General features: G+C 43.7%; 1 protein-coding gene across 4 annotated transcripts; it reads left to right on the plus strand.

The window, feature by feature from the left end:
* Window positions 1-8,629: 8,629 nt before the first annotated feature.
* On the plus strand, window positions 8,630-16,179 carry HFE (homeostatic iron regulator). Of its 4 annotated transcripts, none has more exons than XM_024751995.1 (6): window positions 8,630-8,821; window positions 12,240-12,503; window positions 12,688-12,987; window positions 13,829-14,104; window positions 14,237-14,350; window positions 15,313-16,179. In XM_024751995.1, exons 1-6 carry the CDS (start codon window positions 8,746-8,748, stop codon window positions 15,351-15,353), a joined length of 1,071 nt encoding a protein of 356 aa, XP_024607763.1. In that variant the 5' UTR covers window positions 8,630-8,745; the 3' UTR covers window positions 15,354-16,179. The 4 variants fall into 4 exon arrangements, with proteins under 4 accessions (XP_024607763.1, XP_024607766.1, XP_024607764.1 ...); XM_024751998.1 differs by having other exon boundaries at window positions 8,655-8,821; window positions 13,829-14,061; window positions 15,313-15,954; XM_024751996.1 differs by having other exon boundaries at window positions 8,655-8,821; window positions 13,871-14,104; window positions 15,313-15,954.
* The last annotated feature ends 212 nt before the right edge of the window (window positions 16,180-16,391 follow it).

Genomic DNA, 16,391 nt, shown 5'->3' on the forward strand with positions numbered 1-16,391 from the left:
AATATGTTTCGGTAAAAACATAAAATAAGAACATGCCATTTTGTTCTGATTCTATGTGCAATGAGCCCCCTCTTCATCTGAAACTCAGCTAAGTATGCATAACCACCAGGAAAAGGGCTGTGTGGAATCTTGATTACCAGGTCACTGAACCTCCCGTCACTAGAAAATGGTGTACCTGGGCTTCCCTGGTGGCGCAGTGGTTGGGAATGCGCCTGCCGATGCCGGGGACACGGGTTCGGGCCCCGGTCCGAGAAGATCCCACATGCCGCGGAGCGGCTGGGCCCGTGAGCCACGGCCGCTGAGTCTGCGCGTCTGGAGCCTGTGTTCCGCAACGGTAGAGGCCACAGCAGTGAGAGGCCCGTGTACTGCAAACAAACAAACAAAAAAAATTGGTGTCCCTTTTTGCAAATAAGCAGCATGTAAATTTGATTACTGTAATTCAGTTTTCTAATATGACCACTCAGTTTAAATCACTCAAATCACATCTCTCCATATGCAAATCTGAAGTCCAGAACCAGACACCAGCCACTCAAATTCTTGCTCTCAACCTCCTGGCCACATAATAGAGATCAGAAGGCAGAAAAACAAGTAGCCCTTCTCTAGATCCCTGTAACTTGTGTTGAGAAAAGTCAAAAACAAAGCAAAGATATTTCTTCATGTCTTTTCAAGCTGTAGTAGAGAATTCTCCACGAGTCCACCTGTGGTTCATCTAATGCTCTAAGGCCATGCTATACAGTAAAATGGAATGTGAGTCATACACGTAATTTTAAGCTTTCTAGTAGTCACAATGAAAAAATAAGAAGAAATAGGTGAATCTAATTTTAATAATATATTTTACTTAACTCAGTATATCCAAACTACTATCACTTCAACATTAATCGATATTTAAAAATATAAGACAGTTTCTATTCTTTTTTTCATATGGTAAGTCTTCAAAGTCTGCTGTGTATTTTACATTTGTAAAATTTCAGACTAGCCACATTACAAGTGTTCAATGACCACATGTGACTAATAGCTGTCATACTGGACAGCACGCTGTCCAGTATGAGTTAATATTTCTTTTTCGATTGGGCTCAGAGTATGCAAAATTATACGTTTACTTGTGGAAGATTGATACATTAATAAAGGTCTTGTTCAGTAGAGATGCAAGTGAATTCTTTCTAGTAGAAAAGATAACCCTAAAAGTTATGATTGTATTGCCTAATAGGACATTAAACAATTTTGTATCTGATTTTTCAGCCTTCCAGCATTCTCTCTTGCCCTGACTGAACAAATATTTCATTCTCCTGTATCCTGCTTTGACCTAATTTTTTCATTCTGCTTGCTCCGTCATTAATACTGAAATCATTCTCTGACCCATGCACAAGCTCACTATACACAGTACTTGTATGAGAGTCATGTTTTGAAAATTATACTTTTACACTTGGTTATTCAGTTTGTCCTACAAGCTCTGAATCAGAATCTTTAAAAACCATTCTAAAAAATTGGAAGATACAAGACTTTTTGACCATGAGCTATAAAGCCACCTTAGATCTTGTAGATGTCCCATGAAGTCTCAGGCTTTGAAATAAGATTGAACAAACCTGTGAGCAACAAAAGACCTACTAAAATTAACTCCAGGGAAGATTCAGATTAAGGTTGTTGTCTGCCCACTCAAAATTGATGGTCTCAAGATAGCCAGCAATAAACTGAGGACAAAGGTAAATGTTGCCATGCAATAAATTGTGTATTCTTGTATTTACACACATCCTAAATATTACAGGTTGGCTAATTTTGTTTCATATCTTTCGTGTCGGGAAAGCTGGCGGACAAAGTTAAAGATGCAGAGCAGAATGTCAAGCCCAAATGGAGCTGGAGCGAGAGAGAGGGACTCAAACAGTAAGACACACTCAAAGGAGAGTGAGAGGAGCTGTTGGGACAGGTGTATGGATCAGGGGCTGACAACTGATTTTTCTTTCTCTTCCTCCTTCTACCATGCCAGGAGAGTGTTCTGTCCGTTCGTTATAGGCCCCAACTGGAAGTTATTAAAACCTGATTTTTCCTGACTTGCCAAGGAAACTTTCAGTTGAGACTAAAGTTTCTGTATCTTTTTCCCTGACACACTCTCAAAATACACTGCGGAAACCAACAGAGAATATAGTAGTAAAGCACGTAGTGGGAGCTCAGTTAATACATAGAGAGTATTACACAAGGAACGATGCATTGCAAAACATTTGGAACAGCTATTAGAATCACATAAGTGACACAAGAAACTAGGGCATTAATAGCCACCTGATTTTTCAAGCTTGTTTTCAAATGACTTTAAATGGTTTCAAAAGTGAAACCTACCCTCAAAAGAAAAGGATTTGTCAATAGCGAGAAAATATACATTTTTACACTTTCTCGGTTTAGGCTGCTAATGAAGGCAATTATAAAGCACAAGATGAAAACATATATTAGGCAATAGCCTTAATCAGAATAAATACATGGCTTTACACGATGACTATTTTGGAGGAAACAGGGGCATACGAATTTTGGTAGATTTGTTAGGACATGTTATTGCTTTTTATTTCCTAGCTCATCACTATGCCATGCACAAGCTTTTCACATATGCTTACTGAGCACTTGTTAAGCAAAGGACACCAGGAGGGAACAAAAGCAAAGATAAGCCAAGCAAAGTGTCTCCTCTTAAGGAATTATAAGTTTTGAGACTGACACAGATAAGTATAATTATCATACAGTGTGATAAATCTGATAAGAAAGACACAAACCACTGAGAGAACAAAAGTATAAAAACCAAAAATGTTCATGTGCTGCTTAAACATTTGCCTTCAAGTACTTACCAATCCAATTGGGAAATTAAGACATCAGAGAAAAGGCTAGAACAGTGGTTCTCAAAATTCAGATTTCAGGACCCCTTCACATTTCTAAAAATTAGTAGCCCCCCGGTAAGTTTTGTTAATGTAAGTTACATATATATGTAGATATTTACTACTTTAGAAATTAAAACTGAGTATTAAATTTAATAATCACATGTATATGATGTTTACTACCTATAAAATTAATTATATCTATTCATAATTATATATAACAAACAGCATATAATATATTCATTTACATTAAATACTATAATAGATTTTTACATAAAATGTATAGCACATAATACTATATAGAGATTTATATGTAAAAGATATAGTAGTATAAATATATAATATTAAATACATACTACTATATCTTTTACATATAAATCTCTACATAGTATGTATATTTTATATATACTATATATAGACTTGGATATGAAATCTATAATATGTAATACTATATATATAATATTATGTATTATAAATGTAAATGATAGAAGGTCAACTCAGGAAAGTTCCTTATCCCCTAGCCCATTCAAAATCCTGGCAGCCCCAGGCTAAGCTGAGACTTGTAAGGCTGCCTGAAGGTTGGGAACACAGCTGAGTTGTTAGTGCAAAAGAGCGGAAGTCAAGACAGCAGCTTTGGAGCCAGCACACTCATTTCCTCCTCTGTAACACTCCCCACTGCTCCCTCGCCCCAGGAATATAGTGAAGATTGAATTAGATAATGTGCGTACAGTTCCTGGGATTGGACGGAGCACACAGTAGCCTCTTATTTAAGGTTTATTTCCATTACATCCTTGTACCATGGGAGCCTCCTGTCTTGGGGTGACCCTGAGACAGTTGATACTCTCCTTCATTTGGAGGAGTGGGTAAGAGTAGACCAAGTGCAACAAGCTGGTTCACTCTTTCCAATTATGTATGCTTCCCCTGGCAGCTTCTGAAAGGTCACGAGACCTAGGAACTAACCCAAGGAAGACCTCAAGAAGAGATTCTAATAAGAAGAGAAGAAGCTTTCCCATTAGAGAAGGGAGATGTGTGTGTGTATGTGTAGTGGGGAGTGAGAGGAGAGAACATAATCAAGGACCAACACTGTCACTCAGAATCTACCCCCTGCACTGCTGTTCTTGGAGCTCACTCCTTGACCAAAACTCAAAAGGAAAAGATTATGATGACATTCACATAGTCACCTCCTCCCTGCATTCTGCATCCTAAGTGTGTGCATACTTCCAACAGCAGACAGACATAGCTGTCAGGGAGAACCGTGTGTTGTCAATGTAGAAGAGAAACCAAGGTATCCCATCACCCTGCATTTTTTACTACTGAACTCACCTTAACCTTCTTAAGTTAAACACAATTTCTGTTTGGGACCAAATTCTTACAACGTTAGCTTACCTAAGAATTTGTAGCTATGCTTCAGTTAATACATAGATTTCTTATACTTTTCATGGTTAATGATAGTAGCACTTATATTTTCCTCTTAATTTTATAAAATAGTCCAGGAAAAATACAGATGTGGCATCGTATATTTATCAAAAGGACTGGCTCAGAAGCTGGAATGCCTGAGTTCAAACTCAACTTTGCCATTAGATAATTTTATCACCTCCTCTATGCCTCAGTTTTCTCATCTATAAAGTGGCAATAGTTGTACTTGTTTTACAGGTTGCTATGAGAATTAATGAGTTAATGTTTATATAGTTCTAAGAATAGTACCTGCCATGTTGTAAGTACAAATTTTTATATACATATTTTAAAAATTATTTTAAAAGTTATACATACATTCTTATAAACACAACACCATTCTGTAATTGTTGGTTTAAGAGTGTCAATAATACTAATAAAGATAACAGTTAACTGAACACTTTCTATGCACCAGCCATTATATGCACTATTTTCATTCTGTCTTCACCACCATCCTATGACTACCATCACAAGCATTAGTACTTCACCAATAAAGAAATGGAGATTGAGAATTCAGATTTCTCCTAGGAGAGCCCTGCAGACTGATTACAATTCATGTACCCTGAACACACACACACACACACACACATATCAACTGAACTAAAGTCGAAGACCTTTGTTTTTCTATTATAAAATTAAAATACTCCCATAACTATTAATTACTTACTAGTCTGTTTAATGAGTTGTAGGCAGAAAGCGTTTTCACCCCTGCAAACAGTTCTGCATGAATATCATACGCTTCCGGCAGAATCAAAGGTGTTTACAACACATCTTGCTGTCTGTTCTGATGGACACTAGATGGCGATCCCAACCAACCAAAGATCATTTTGGCGGCTGGCATGTTACAGTCTCTCCAGGCCCTTATGTAATATTTAACCTTTAGTTATAACTTAACACTTTTCTGTCTCTTTTGGTGAACAGAAATTTTTATTCCCGTTTGACAGACGGTGATCCTGACACCACTGTGAAGCCCTGAGACTTCAGCAAGTCTATAGGCAGGCAAGAGCAAGGGAAGAACAGATTAAGTGGCTTGGACTGACAGTTGTCTAAGTAGTCCAGAAATATCATGCTGGATAATTATGTCATTCCACAAAAAATTAACCTGCACCTTCGATAATCCCCTCTGGGTTTAGGGAATAAGGAAGTAAATAAGACAGGCTCTACCCTTATGGTGGAATTTGGAGGATGAGGACCTAGAAAAAGATATGGAATAATGGCTGTGGAAAAGGTCAGAGTGGACATGAAAAGGAGGAAACAGTCGACTTTCCCCAGGCGTGGAGGTTAGCCATAGTCTTACAAAGGCAACTTTTAAAATACTAAATTACTTTTCTTTCCTTTCTTAAAGTAAAAATGACCACAGTGAGGAGGAAGGTGACAGAAGAAAACACTATTGTGCAAAGATAACAACACTGGTACTATCTTGGTTAAGGTATATCAATTATGACAATGGTGATAGTAATAGCAAATTTACTACACACTATGTGCTAATACGGATAAAAAGATTTAAAGGGTTTGTGACTTTGCAATGTGCCCAAGATCAACCCAGCACCTTCATTGTAACACACACGCTCCAAACAAAGCCCCAAGAAGTAGACTGCACTGAAGTGTAGGTTGTGTAAAAGTCCAATGAACAATTTAATAAATGGGTTTGTTTTGGCTTCAACCCTTCCCTGCCCAAAGGCATTTACAACGTAGGATGTCGTTGGCACCAATAGGCACTAGATGGCGCTCCAAATTAACACTGTCCTTGGTGGACAGCTGATGCTCCTTGTGCCCGGGCTAAGTCATCAATCATTAACTCTGGGTTGACATATTACCCAGAAGATTTCAAAACTCATTCATATATAGTCTTCTGATGGACAGAAATGATAATTACCTACAGTTGACAGTGACAGTATTGAGAAGATGTGAGACTGGAGTAAAGGCCCAGAGCAGTCAAGTACCAAGCTGGCTACCGGGACCTTTGGAGTCAATAATCTTTATAAAGAGAAATAAATTGTCAGATGGACAAGAAACCCATGGTTGATTCATTCACCTCCTCAAGCAATTCACAAGGAGGAGAAGCACAGATAACTACCCTCGAAGTGCATACAGTTTACAGTAAGGGGAAAAGGCATGGAAAGAGAATGGACAGAAATGTTTTACATCTGGCAGTACAATGTGGAGTAGAGACTAAAGGAGGATATGGCCAATTTTACCAAATCATGGGGGTAGAAACAGTCTTGTGCAGAAGCCACTTCAACTGTGTCTTAAATGTGAGTAGCAAATTAGGCATAAGAACCCCAAAGACCTAAAGAGACTGCATATGTTTTATCTTTTTAAATTATTATTATTATGATAGTGAGATAACCACAATACAGGCAATCTGTAAGAGGATATTGACCTTGACCTATCACCTGGTAGGGAGCAGCATCCTCAGATAAAAAATGTCATTGATAATATTAGTATGATATTAGAATATGTACTAATAACAAACATGGTTTAGCCTTGTTTATTTGCCAGGCACTTGTTGAAGGCTTCATTTATCCATTTTTATTCTTTTTCACTTAATTCTAAAAATCATTTTATGAAGTAGCTGTTATTATCACCTCTTTACAAATGAGAAAGTTGAGACGGAGAGTTTTGGTGGCTTTGCAGTATAACTTTCCCTTGAAGATTGATTATAATTCATGTGCCTTTAAAGCACACATATATACTCATCAGAAATGAGATACAATAGGGTAGTTTACAAAAACTCTGATTATACTAAAGTGAGTAAGAGTAGACTTTGTTGTTCTCATCGGTAATGAAAAATACATATACGACAGTTTTCATTAGAAGGTATTAAATATCGAGGACGTTTTCTCCCTTAAAATTTCTAAGGCTTTTGGAAGAGCTGAAAGATAACAATTGACAAAAATAGTCATCGCAATGGTCCCAAACTCTTCCCAAATGAAAGAGACATTTATACCATGGTATCTCGTTAGTTCTGATGGCACTCTAAACAAAAACGTACAACATACAGTTTATTCCTAACCTGCCAGTCTGTAATTACTACCTTCTAGGGGTGTCCGTATCTGTTAACAGCTGCAAGAGGTCATTCACATAGAGTATCATTTGGTGATCAGAAATTATTTTCCCCATTTCACAGATGAGCAAACTGAGGTTCAGAGAAACTGGAGTAAGGCCATAGTACCGTTAAATCTTTCCCTTTTTGTAGCTCCTTGGAGCTCACGTCTGCTTGCTAGATGGTATGCTGCCTGACTCATGAATCATTCAGTAAAACCAATTCAATCTTTAAAATTGACTTTGCTGAATTATGTTTTTTAGCAGCAGCTTAGTGACTGAGTAAGGGGAGAGGGAGGGAGGATGGTGGAATTTGGAAATGATGACTAAACGGTACTAAAATGTTTCATTGTGGAGGGGATGACAAATGTTCTAAAATTGATTGTGGTATGGTTGCTCACCTTTATGAATATACTAAAGCCGTGGAATTTTATACTTTAAATGGGTGAATTGTATGTACGTGAATTATATCTCCATAAAGCTGTTACCAAGAAAAAAAAAAAGTAATTGTACAATCAACCCCCATGTGCTCATCAGCAATAGTCAACATTTTCCCCACCCGATTTCATATCCCCACATAGTTAAGAGGCCTTAATTTCCAACTCTGATTTTTTCTGAGATGGCCAAAATTTGCATACATGCTTTAAAAGGTATCACTTATTATATTTATCAGGCACTTAAAGGTTTCAGGAAAACCAGACACTAATATCCTTTTGAAATTTCTCAGAGAGTAGTTCTCAAACCTTGTTGTGTGTGTTGGGGGGAAGAGGGGTATTTAAAATCCCGTTGCTTTGGTGGCACCATACAGCAATTAAATCAGAATGTCTGGGGGCTATAGCAGGGCATCAATAGGTTTAACGATTCTCCGGGTGATTCCAATGTGCAGTAGTTTGTGAAATATAATTTAACTACATAAATTGTGAAAGATGTTTCGGTAGATAGGATCAAATCTGTTAATCTTATGATTTAACTAATTGTGATCAAAGAATAAAATAAAATTTTTATGCAAAAACATCAGGATTGGAAAGTTGAACTTAAAATTTTTCAAAATGTATAATTAAAATTTCAACTTATTCAATATTTAAATATTTAGATCAGAAAATCGTTAAATATACTTTCCTCAGTCAGCAACATCCTCCCTGGGTTTAAAAACCAGAAGGACAGCTGGATCACCGAGTGTTTCCCAAGCAGGTACTCTGGATTGCAGGCGAGTTCAAGTGCAGGAGACCCATTTCTTTTCGCCAGTGGCCCCGGAAAAGGATCCCACTGGCCAGGAAGTTTCATCTGGGATCCCCGGAGCCTCGGCAATGGCTCCAGGGTGACTTCTTGGACCACCCCCGTTTCCCCGCCCTACCCAAGCGGCTGAAAAGCGCCAGGACGGACGGTCGGAGCCGGCGAAATGGGCCCGCGAGCCCGGCCGGCGCTTCTCCTCCTGATTCTCCTGCGGACGGTGGCCACGCAGGGGCGACCGCCGCGTGAGTCCGGGGGCTGCAGGCCAGAGAGGGGAGCGGGGGGTGGGGGGAGGAAAAATCGAAACTAGCTTTTCTTAGCGATTGGGAGTTCGCTAAGCTCGGAACGACTGCTCAGCCCTGTGCACGGTCCCCTCCCCCAACTTTCCCCGGAGGGGACGTGGGTCACTGGGGTGCAGATGGGGTTACGGGGCCTCTCGCCCCAAGACCTCCACGCCCACCCCCGGCCCGCTAGCTGTCCCTGCTGCTATGGAAGAACCACCCACTCCCTCCTCCGAGCGTGACGTTTCTAGGTATAAACCTTTTCTCATCGAGGCCAAGGATTAGGGGTCCTTGGACTCGGATCTCGGTATTCTTGTTTCTACTGGCGGTTGTGTCGTTTTACCCCCGATCATCCCCAAACAGGAAGTTCTTTTCACCAAGGGCGACCTCGGCCGGAGCGCCCCCTCGGTGTTTCCTTTCCCGGGCGCTCTAAGGGTTGGGAGACATTGGGACGAGCGAACGCACGGCGGACCCAGCTGGGTTTCCATTTCAGAACCACTGGCGCTGTGGGTGGGAGGTTCTTGACAGAGGTCGGCCTAGGGACTGACTGACCCTTGGTGATTGTTCTTTTGCCTGGAGAAATAACATATCTGCTGTTTTTGAACTGAATCGCACGGTTCTCCTTTTCAGCCCGGAGTTGTTGATTTGCAGTGTTAATAGTATTGTATAATTAACCGGCCTTTACTAAAGGATGCCGAAAGGATGGTAATTAACATGTAAGTAATGACCCCAGTTTTAAATCGCCTTCAGATCTGTGATCCTGTTTGGCTCTACTATGCATTTGGGAGGTAGGAGCTATTCGTATGTTGATTTTACTCGTGGTTAACGACCTCAGGTTAAATCCTTTCCCCAGGTTACAAAGAATTCAGGCGATCTGGTTTTCTGACACTAAATGAAGTGCCACTGGTTCTAATCTTAGCTGACAGTGTTCGATCTTACTGTTCTCTGGCACAGCTCTGGACGCTTCATACTTTGTCATGTAGCCTCAGAACCACACTTGGAGGGTAGCTAGTATGTGTATCCACACTTTATAGATGACGAGAATGAGATAAGACTTGCTCACAGGTGGTGACTTTGTTCAATGTTACTCAGGGCTTTTGAGGCAGAGCCCGTGTCTCCACTTCATAGCTGCGATTCTTAAAAGTCACACTGCGTTAGAGGTTGAATCATAACATTTGCTGGACACAAGTCTTCACTGTTCACAAGTATTGAAGGAACACCACCCATGTGTTATGCTGTTCTAGACCCAGGAGAGAGCAGGGAGCCTAGTCCTCTGGTGCTTTGTATTCAAGTAGACGGGGATGACAATACACAAAAGGATAGAGAGCATCAGGTAATGGGTGCCCTGAAGGCATGTGAAGCACAGAGATCAGGGCAGGCCACTCTCCCTGGCTGGGTTTGAACAGATACCCGAAGGAAGTAGAGGTGATGCTGCCTGGGAGGAGCGCTTCCCGGACAGGCTGGGGAGACATGGCAAGGATTCGCAACCTCAGCACTACTGACTTTTTTTTGTTGTGGGGACCGTCGTGTGCATTGTAGGATGTTTAGCAGCATCCCTGTCCTTTACTCACTGGATGTTAGTACACTCCCCAGTTGTGACAACAGAAAATGTGCCCAGACACTGCCAAATGTCCCTTAAGAGACGAAATGTCCTGGTTGAAGAAAGAGCAAGGGCGCCGCTGCAGCAGGAGCGCAGGGGCCGGAGGCCTAGAACAGGCAATGGGCTCAGCAGAGGAGCCGCGGGCGAGTCTCCTGGGGCCTCACAGGCTACAGTGTGGATTCCAGCCCAGCAGTGATGTGATCAAGCACAGCTGTTGAAAAGATTGCTCCAGCTGCTCTGTGGAACGCATAGTGAAGGGGGCAACGATAAAAACAGCGCAAGCAGACAGGCGGGAGTTGATGGACTGGGCCGGTGGGAGCAGATGTGGTGGCGAGAAACGGTTGTATTCTGGATCTATTTTGAAGGAAGTTGCTGAGGGATCTATGAAGGATCACATGACAGACAAAGTCGAAGGTGCCTCTGCTATTATTTTATTTTATTTTTATTTTATCGGCCTGAGCAACAGGGGCATAGGTGATGCCATTTCTGAGATGGTGAAGGCGGAAGAAAGAGCAGTTTGGGGGAAACCAGGAGCCTGGTTTTGGACTTGTTCAAGTTTGAGATTCCAGTGAGTCATCCAACTGGTGGTATCATGTAGGCAGTTGGAGTGTAAGAGTCTAGAGTTCACGGCCAGAGACAAAAATCTAGAAGTCAGCATTTAGTCACCCAACAGGTGTGTATTAAGCACGTACTACATGCCAGACACTGTTCTAGGCATTGTGGATACATCCCTGAACTCCCTCATTCTAGAATTGAGGGGAGGTGTAAGGAAGCTCTCATTGCCCAGAAGTCTGTCCTCTTGGGCTTACTGGAGTTTTTCTCTATTTGCATTTGATTGGGAACAGTTTTGCTGCTGAAAAGCTGCCCTGAGCTGTTTATCAGCACATCTTCCAGCATTTGACAGCAAACATTTACAGGCAGACCTCAGAGGTATTGTGGGTTCGGTTTCAGACCACCACAATAAAGGGAATGTCACAGTAAAGCTACTCACATGAAGTTTTTCGCTTCCCAGTACATATTCAAATTATGTTTACTACACTATATTCTATTAAGCGTGCAAGAGCATTGCCTTAAAAAAACAACATACATACCTTAATTTAAAAGTACTTTATCGCTGAGAAACGTTAACCATCATGTGAGCCTTCAGAGAGGCAAAATCTTTTTATAATGGTAACATCAAAGATCACTGATCACAGATCACCATAACAAATATAATAATAATGAAAAAGCTGGAGATCTTGCGAGAATTACCAAAATGTGACGCAGAGACATAAAGTGAGCAAAGGCTGTTGGAAAAGTGGTGCTGATAGACTTGCTTGACACGGGGTTGCCACAAACCTTCAATTTGTAAAAAACACATTAGCTGCAGAGTGCAGTAAAACGAAGTCTGTCTGTACACTGTAAAGCATTTAGAGATGGAAGTAGTGAAAAAAAACAATAACTCCTCTGGACTTGGATCTAATTGGCTCTGAGCACTAGCTCTCGAGCTCAACTGCCCTAGCTAGACACACCTTGGCATTTTCTAGAGTCTGTTGGATCCAAGGGAGGCTGCTATAACTGTGACTGCTGGGGCAGAGGCCGGGGCCTGCAATGGGGTGGCAGGCACACGTGGCAGACGGGCGCAAGGGGAGAGCAGACGGGAGGGGCATGCGGAGGGAAGGCAGGCACCGCATGTCACTTTCACGGGGTGGGACCAGACACAGCTGGTACCAGTTGATTCAGAAGGCCTGCCTCCCAGTTCCCCAGGCAGCTCACAGAGAAGGCCTGTCGCCCTCTGCCCAGGGTCACACTCCCTGCGCTTCCTCTTCATGGGTGCCTCCGAGCCAGACCTTGGGCTGCCCCTGTTTGAGGCCTTGGGCTACGTGGACGACCAGCTGTTCGTGTCCTACGATCACGAGAGTCGCCGTGCCGAGCCTCGTGCCCCGTGGCTCTGGGGCAGGGCCACCAGCCAGCTGTGGCTGCAGCTGAGCCAGAGCCTGAAAGGCTGGGATCACATGTTCACCGTGGATTTCTGGACCATCATGGACAACCACAACCAGAGCAAGGGTATGTGGCGAGCACGCCTCGCCTTCCCGAGGTGGGCGGAGTGCGTCCCCGCCTCAGGGATGCATCTTGAGGGAGATGACTGGCTATTTGAGATCGGGGGACAGGGAAGAGGGCAGGAGTTTGATTCCTGAGGTCACTGGGTCCCTGTAATGGCGAAAACAGGGGCCTGCTCCTTTGGTTTCAGTAACGAAGCTGGGAGTGCTGCCAGAGTCCCACACCCTGCAGGTGATCCTGGGCTGTGAAGTGCATGAGGACAACAGCACCAGAGGGTTCTGGAAGTATGGGTACGATGGGCAGGACCATCTTGAATTCCGTCCTGAGACGCTGGATTGGAGGGCAGCAGAGCCCAGGGCTCGGACCACCAAGCTGGAGTGGGAAGTGAACAAGATTCGGGCCAAGCAGAACAGAGCCTACCTCGAGAGGGGCTGCCCTGAGCAGCTGCAGCGCTTGCTGGAGCTGGGGAGAGGGGCCCTGGACCGGCAAGGTATGGCGGGAGCACCCTCTGCCCCTCTCTTGATGGATGGACGGGAGGGGGATGCAGGGCATGGGATCCCCGGCTGGGTTTTCAGAGATGGTCGAGGTTGCATAACTCTCTGCGAAGGTAACGAGGTCTGAGTTTTCCACCCTGAGGTCTCCAGCTCTGAGGTCTCCGCCTTACAGCTGAGATGTATCATCCAGCCATGAGTCATGGTTTTCATTTTTTTTCCACGCATGTAGCTAAAGAGGAAGTAACTGTGATTTTTCTCTTGATTTAACCAAGAACGCTATGTATATTTATAACTCTTAGGAATTCAGAGATGCCAATTATCACATGAATACCAAGGCAAGAAATGAATACCAAGGAGGCAACCGGTCAGAGTAGCAGAATCTTGGAGGGTAAAGGTTACGTTCACAGAACATGGTAGTAGTCACGTAGGCTGCCTATCTTACAAGGCCCCTTTTTACAAGAATAATTATTGGGTTGAACCAGGTGAAATTACCAGTAGTACGTATTCAATCACTTTTGAGCCTCATAGGGGCAATTTCATCTGATTCAACTTAATATCTTAACAAAGAACATAAGACATGGGCAACAAGTATGCATATTTACATGTGGGACCGGAGAACAGGCTGATATGACTGTGACTATTCTCCATGTGACACCACATCAGAACCCAATCTTGGAACATGTGTTGGGGCACAAAATGGTGTGTCTCTCCTACAACTTGCTCTGTCTGCACAGGGAAACTCTTTCCTCCAACCCATAGAGAAAGTGAAGTGAAAGTTCTGGTCTTCCTGGCATGGGTAGGAATCCCCCCTCCAGATCCTCCCTCCTTCCTGTTCAGCGCTTCCTTTGGTGAAAGTGACTCATCACGTGGCCTCTGCAGTGACCACTCTACGGTGTCAAGCTCTGAACTTCTACCCCCAGGACATCACCATGAGGTGGTTGAAGGACAGGCAGCCACTGGATGCCAAGGACGTTGAGCCTGAGGACGTGCTGCCCAACGGGGATGGAACCTACCAGGGTTGGGTGGCTTTGGCTGTGCTCCCTGGGGAAGAGCAGAGATACAGCTGCCAGGTGCAGCACCCAGGCCTAGATCAGCCCCTCACTGCCACCTGGGGTATGGATGAGAGCCAGGGGCTGAGAAAACCTGGTGTGGGTGGGATGGGAGTGGTCAACAGGGCAGTGAGGGGAGGGTTGGCTCTGGGATGGAGCAGTGATCATGGGCTTTCACTTGCTTTTGCTATTTTAGAGCCCTCGCTGTCTGGCACCCTGGTCACTGGAGTCATCAGTGGAATTGCTGTCTGTATCATCCTCTTCCTTATTGGAATTTTGTTCAGAATCTTGAGGAGAAGGCAGGCTTCCAGTGAGTAGGAAGAAGGAGGAAGCCTCTTAGCGTCTCTGACCTCAGGACACACTAACCCTCCTGCAGGAAGTGCGGCAGGGGGAGGGCAAAGGGGAGCTGGCATCCACGAGATGCCTTCTCATCTGTCTTTCTCTGGGAGCCCTGGCATCTCCCTGGGAGCAGGAATTAATGATTTCCCTCAGAATGAAAGCTCCTAATTCAACAGACATCTTTTGAATGCCTGTTATTTTGCAAGGTGCTCTTTTAAGTAGTGCAGGTGCTTTGAGGTTAAGTCACCTTTGCTATCTCAGAACCCAGGTCTAGTAAGGAATGAAGTCCATGACAGGCAAATGCAGTTAAAGACCCCCAAAGATCCTAAGGCAGATATGAAGCACATGCTCTGGGGTGTCAAGGGAAGGGATGACCACGTTCATCTGGGGATCAAGAAAGGCTTCTGGATCTTGAAGAAGTAGGATTTCTTTAGGTGAGGTTGAGGTCTAGGGGAAGTCAATGCAGATGTAGCAACTGTGCAAGTGGGAGAGTGTGAGGCATGCTGGGAGGTGAGAAATTATTATCAGTTTGACCCTTGACTTTACGTACGTTTCAGTCTGCATTTCTACCCCCTGAACATTGGTGGTGCAGGGGAAGGAGGGGCAGACAGAAGCGAACTCCTGTAGAGCCCTGGGGCCTTTGGGATGTTATGTTATGAGCACTGGAGGGGCGGCGATCAAAGCAGGGACTTAAATAAGCAAGGAGGAACCCAGTCTCCTCGATATGGAGAGTGAGTTGTTAGGAGGTGAGATGGGAAACAAGGAGACCAGTTAGGAAGCTATTCAGCAATTCCAGATGAGAGATAATGGTGCCTGAAATCCAGGAGTTCCTTGGGAAGGGGGTGACAAGAGTTGACATGCATGGCCGGGGAGGGGAGGAGGCAAGAGGATTGTAGGCCTGTGATGCCTCTTTCCTGGATCTTGTCTTTACAGGAGGAGCCGCAGGGGACTATGTCTTAGCCGAATGTGAATGAAGTGCAGCCTGCAGACTCCTTGTGGGGAAAGAGAGGGTGCACTTGAGGCGTTCTTCATGTTTCCGGACAGCTGGACCTAAGAAATAGGAACTGTCTCAGTAACTCTGTGCTCTTAGCCTTCCCCGTTCACTGTCAAAAAGTTCCCCGTCTAGGTTTCTGAGTTCCTGCTTCTTAAAGGGCCCTAGTTGTGACCTCTACCTGAGAACTGGCTCTCCTGAATCCCAAGCTGCATCTAGAGCCTGCCTCCATTTCCTGCATCACCTCAGACTCCATACACCTACGTCATCTCATCTCCTAACGGTGGAATGAGTCTCCTTAAATTTGGGGGGACTTGTGATTCCTTTAAACATCTGAGAATAGCTTTGAACCTTCTCCTCGGGACATACACTCTAATACCCCTACCAGCATTTGACACACACATCCAGGCGTTTCCTGGACCCACTCAAGTTTCCTTTTAACCCTCTCTCTATTATACAGGAACTCACCTGTTTCCAAGCCGCGTGGTCTCTTCCATCAGAGGGAGACCTGGACCGTTGTACAGTGTGAAGGTTGTGTACTGCACAACCCGAGGAGGCACCTTTCCCAGAAGAGGCATCATGGATGTTTGTGCGTTTTATGATAGTCTTCCCGAAAATGGGTGGGAAGTGTCTTGAGGAGGGAATGTCTTTTTCTAATTTGCACAAAGGTGCCATGTAGGTTTCCTTAGGTTAATGATACCCGCACTTACAATGCCAGACTTGAAGTAGCACAGGATTTGATCTCTGCTTACACCCTCTCCTTGTTCTGACAATGAAAATGATAATTAAGATGATGATGATGATGAAAATGTGGCTGACACTTATTTATAAAGCTCTTCCTTGGTGCCAGACTTAGTTCTGAGTGCCTACTTACATACATTATCTCAATAGTTCTTTGCTGTGAGTACTATTATCCTCTTTTTTTTTTCTTAAGATGAAGAAAGTGAAATTGGTTTTGTTTTTTTTTTTTTTTTGCGGTACACGGGCCTCCCCCTGTTTTGGCCTTTCCTGTCCCTGGGGA

This window comes from Neophocaena asiaeorientalis, unplaced genomic scaffold, assembly GCF_003031525.2.
Source record: "Neophocaena asiaeorientalis asiaeorientalis breed wild unplaced genomic scaffold, Neophocaena_asiaeorientalis_V1.1 scaffold165, whole genome shotgun sequence".
NCBI lineage: Eukaryota > Metazoa > Chordata > Mammalia > Artiodactyla > Phocoenidae > Neophocaena > Neophocaena asiaeorientalis.

What these genes read in the sequence shown, in the direction of transcription:
- HFE (XM_024751995.1), top strand. Translation starts at nt 8,746, where the DNA reads ATGGGCCCGCGAGCCCGGCCGGCGCTTCTCCTCCTGATTCTCCTGCGG. An exon ending in AGGGGCCCTGGACCGGCAAG is followed by an intron (nt 12,988 to 13,828) that starts GTATGGCGGGAG and finishes CTTCCTGTTCAG; the next exon opens with CGCTTCCTTTGGTGAAAGTG. An exon ending in GAGGAGAAGGCAGGCTTCCA is followed by an intron (nt 14,351 to 15,312) that starts GTGAGTAGGAAG and finishes TTGTCTTTACAG; the next exon opens with GAGGAGCCGCAGGGGACTAT.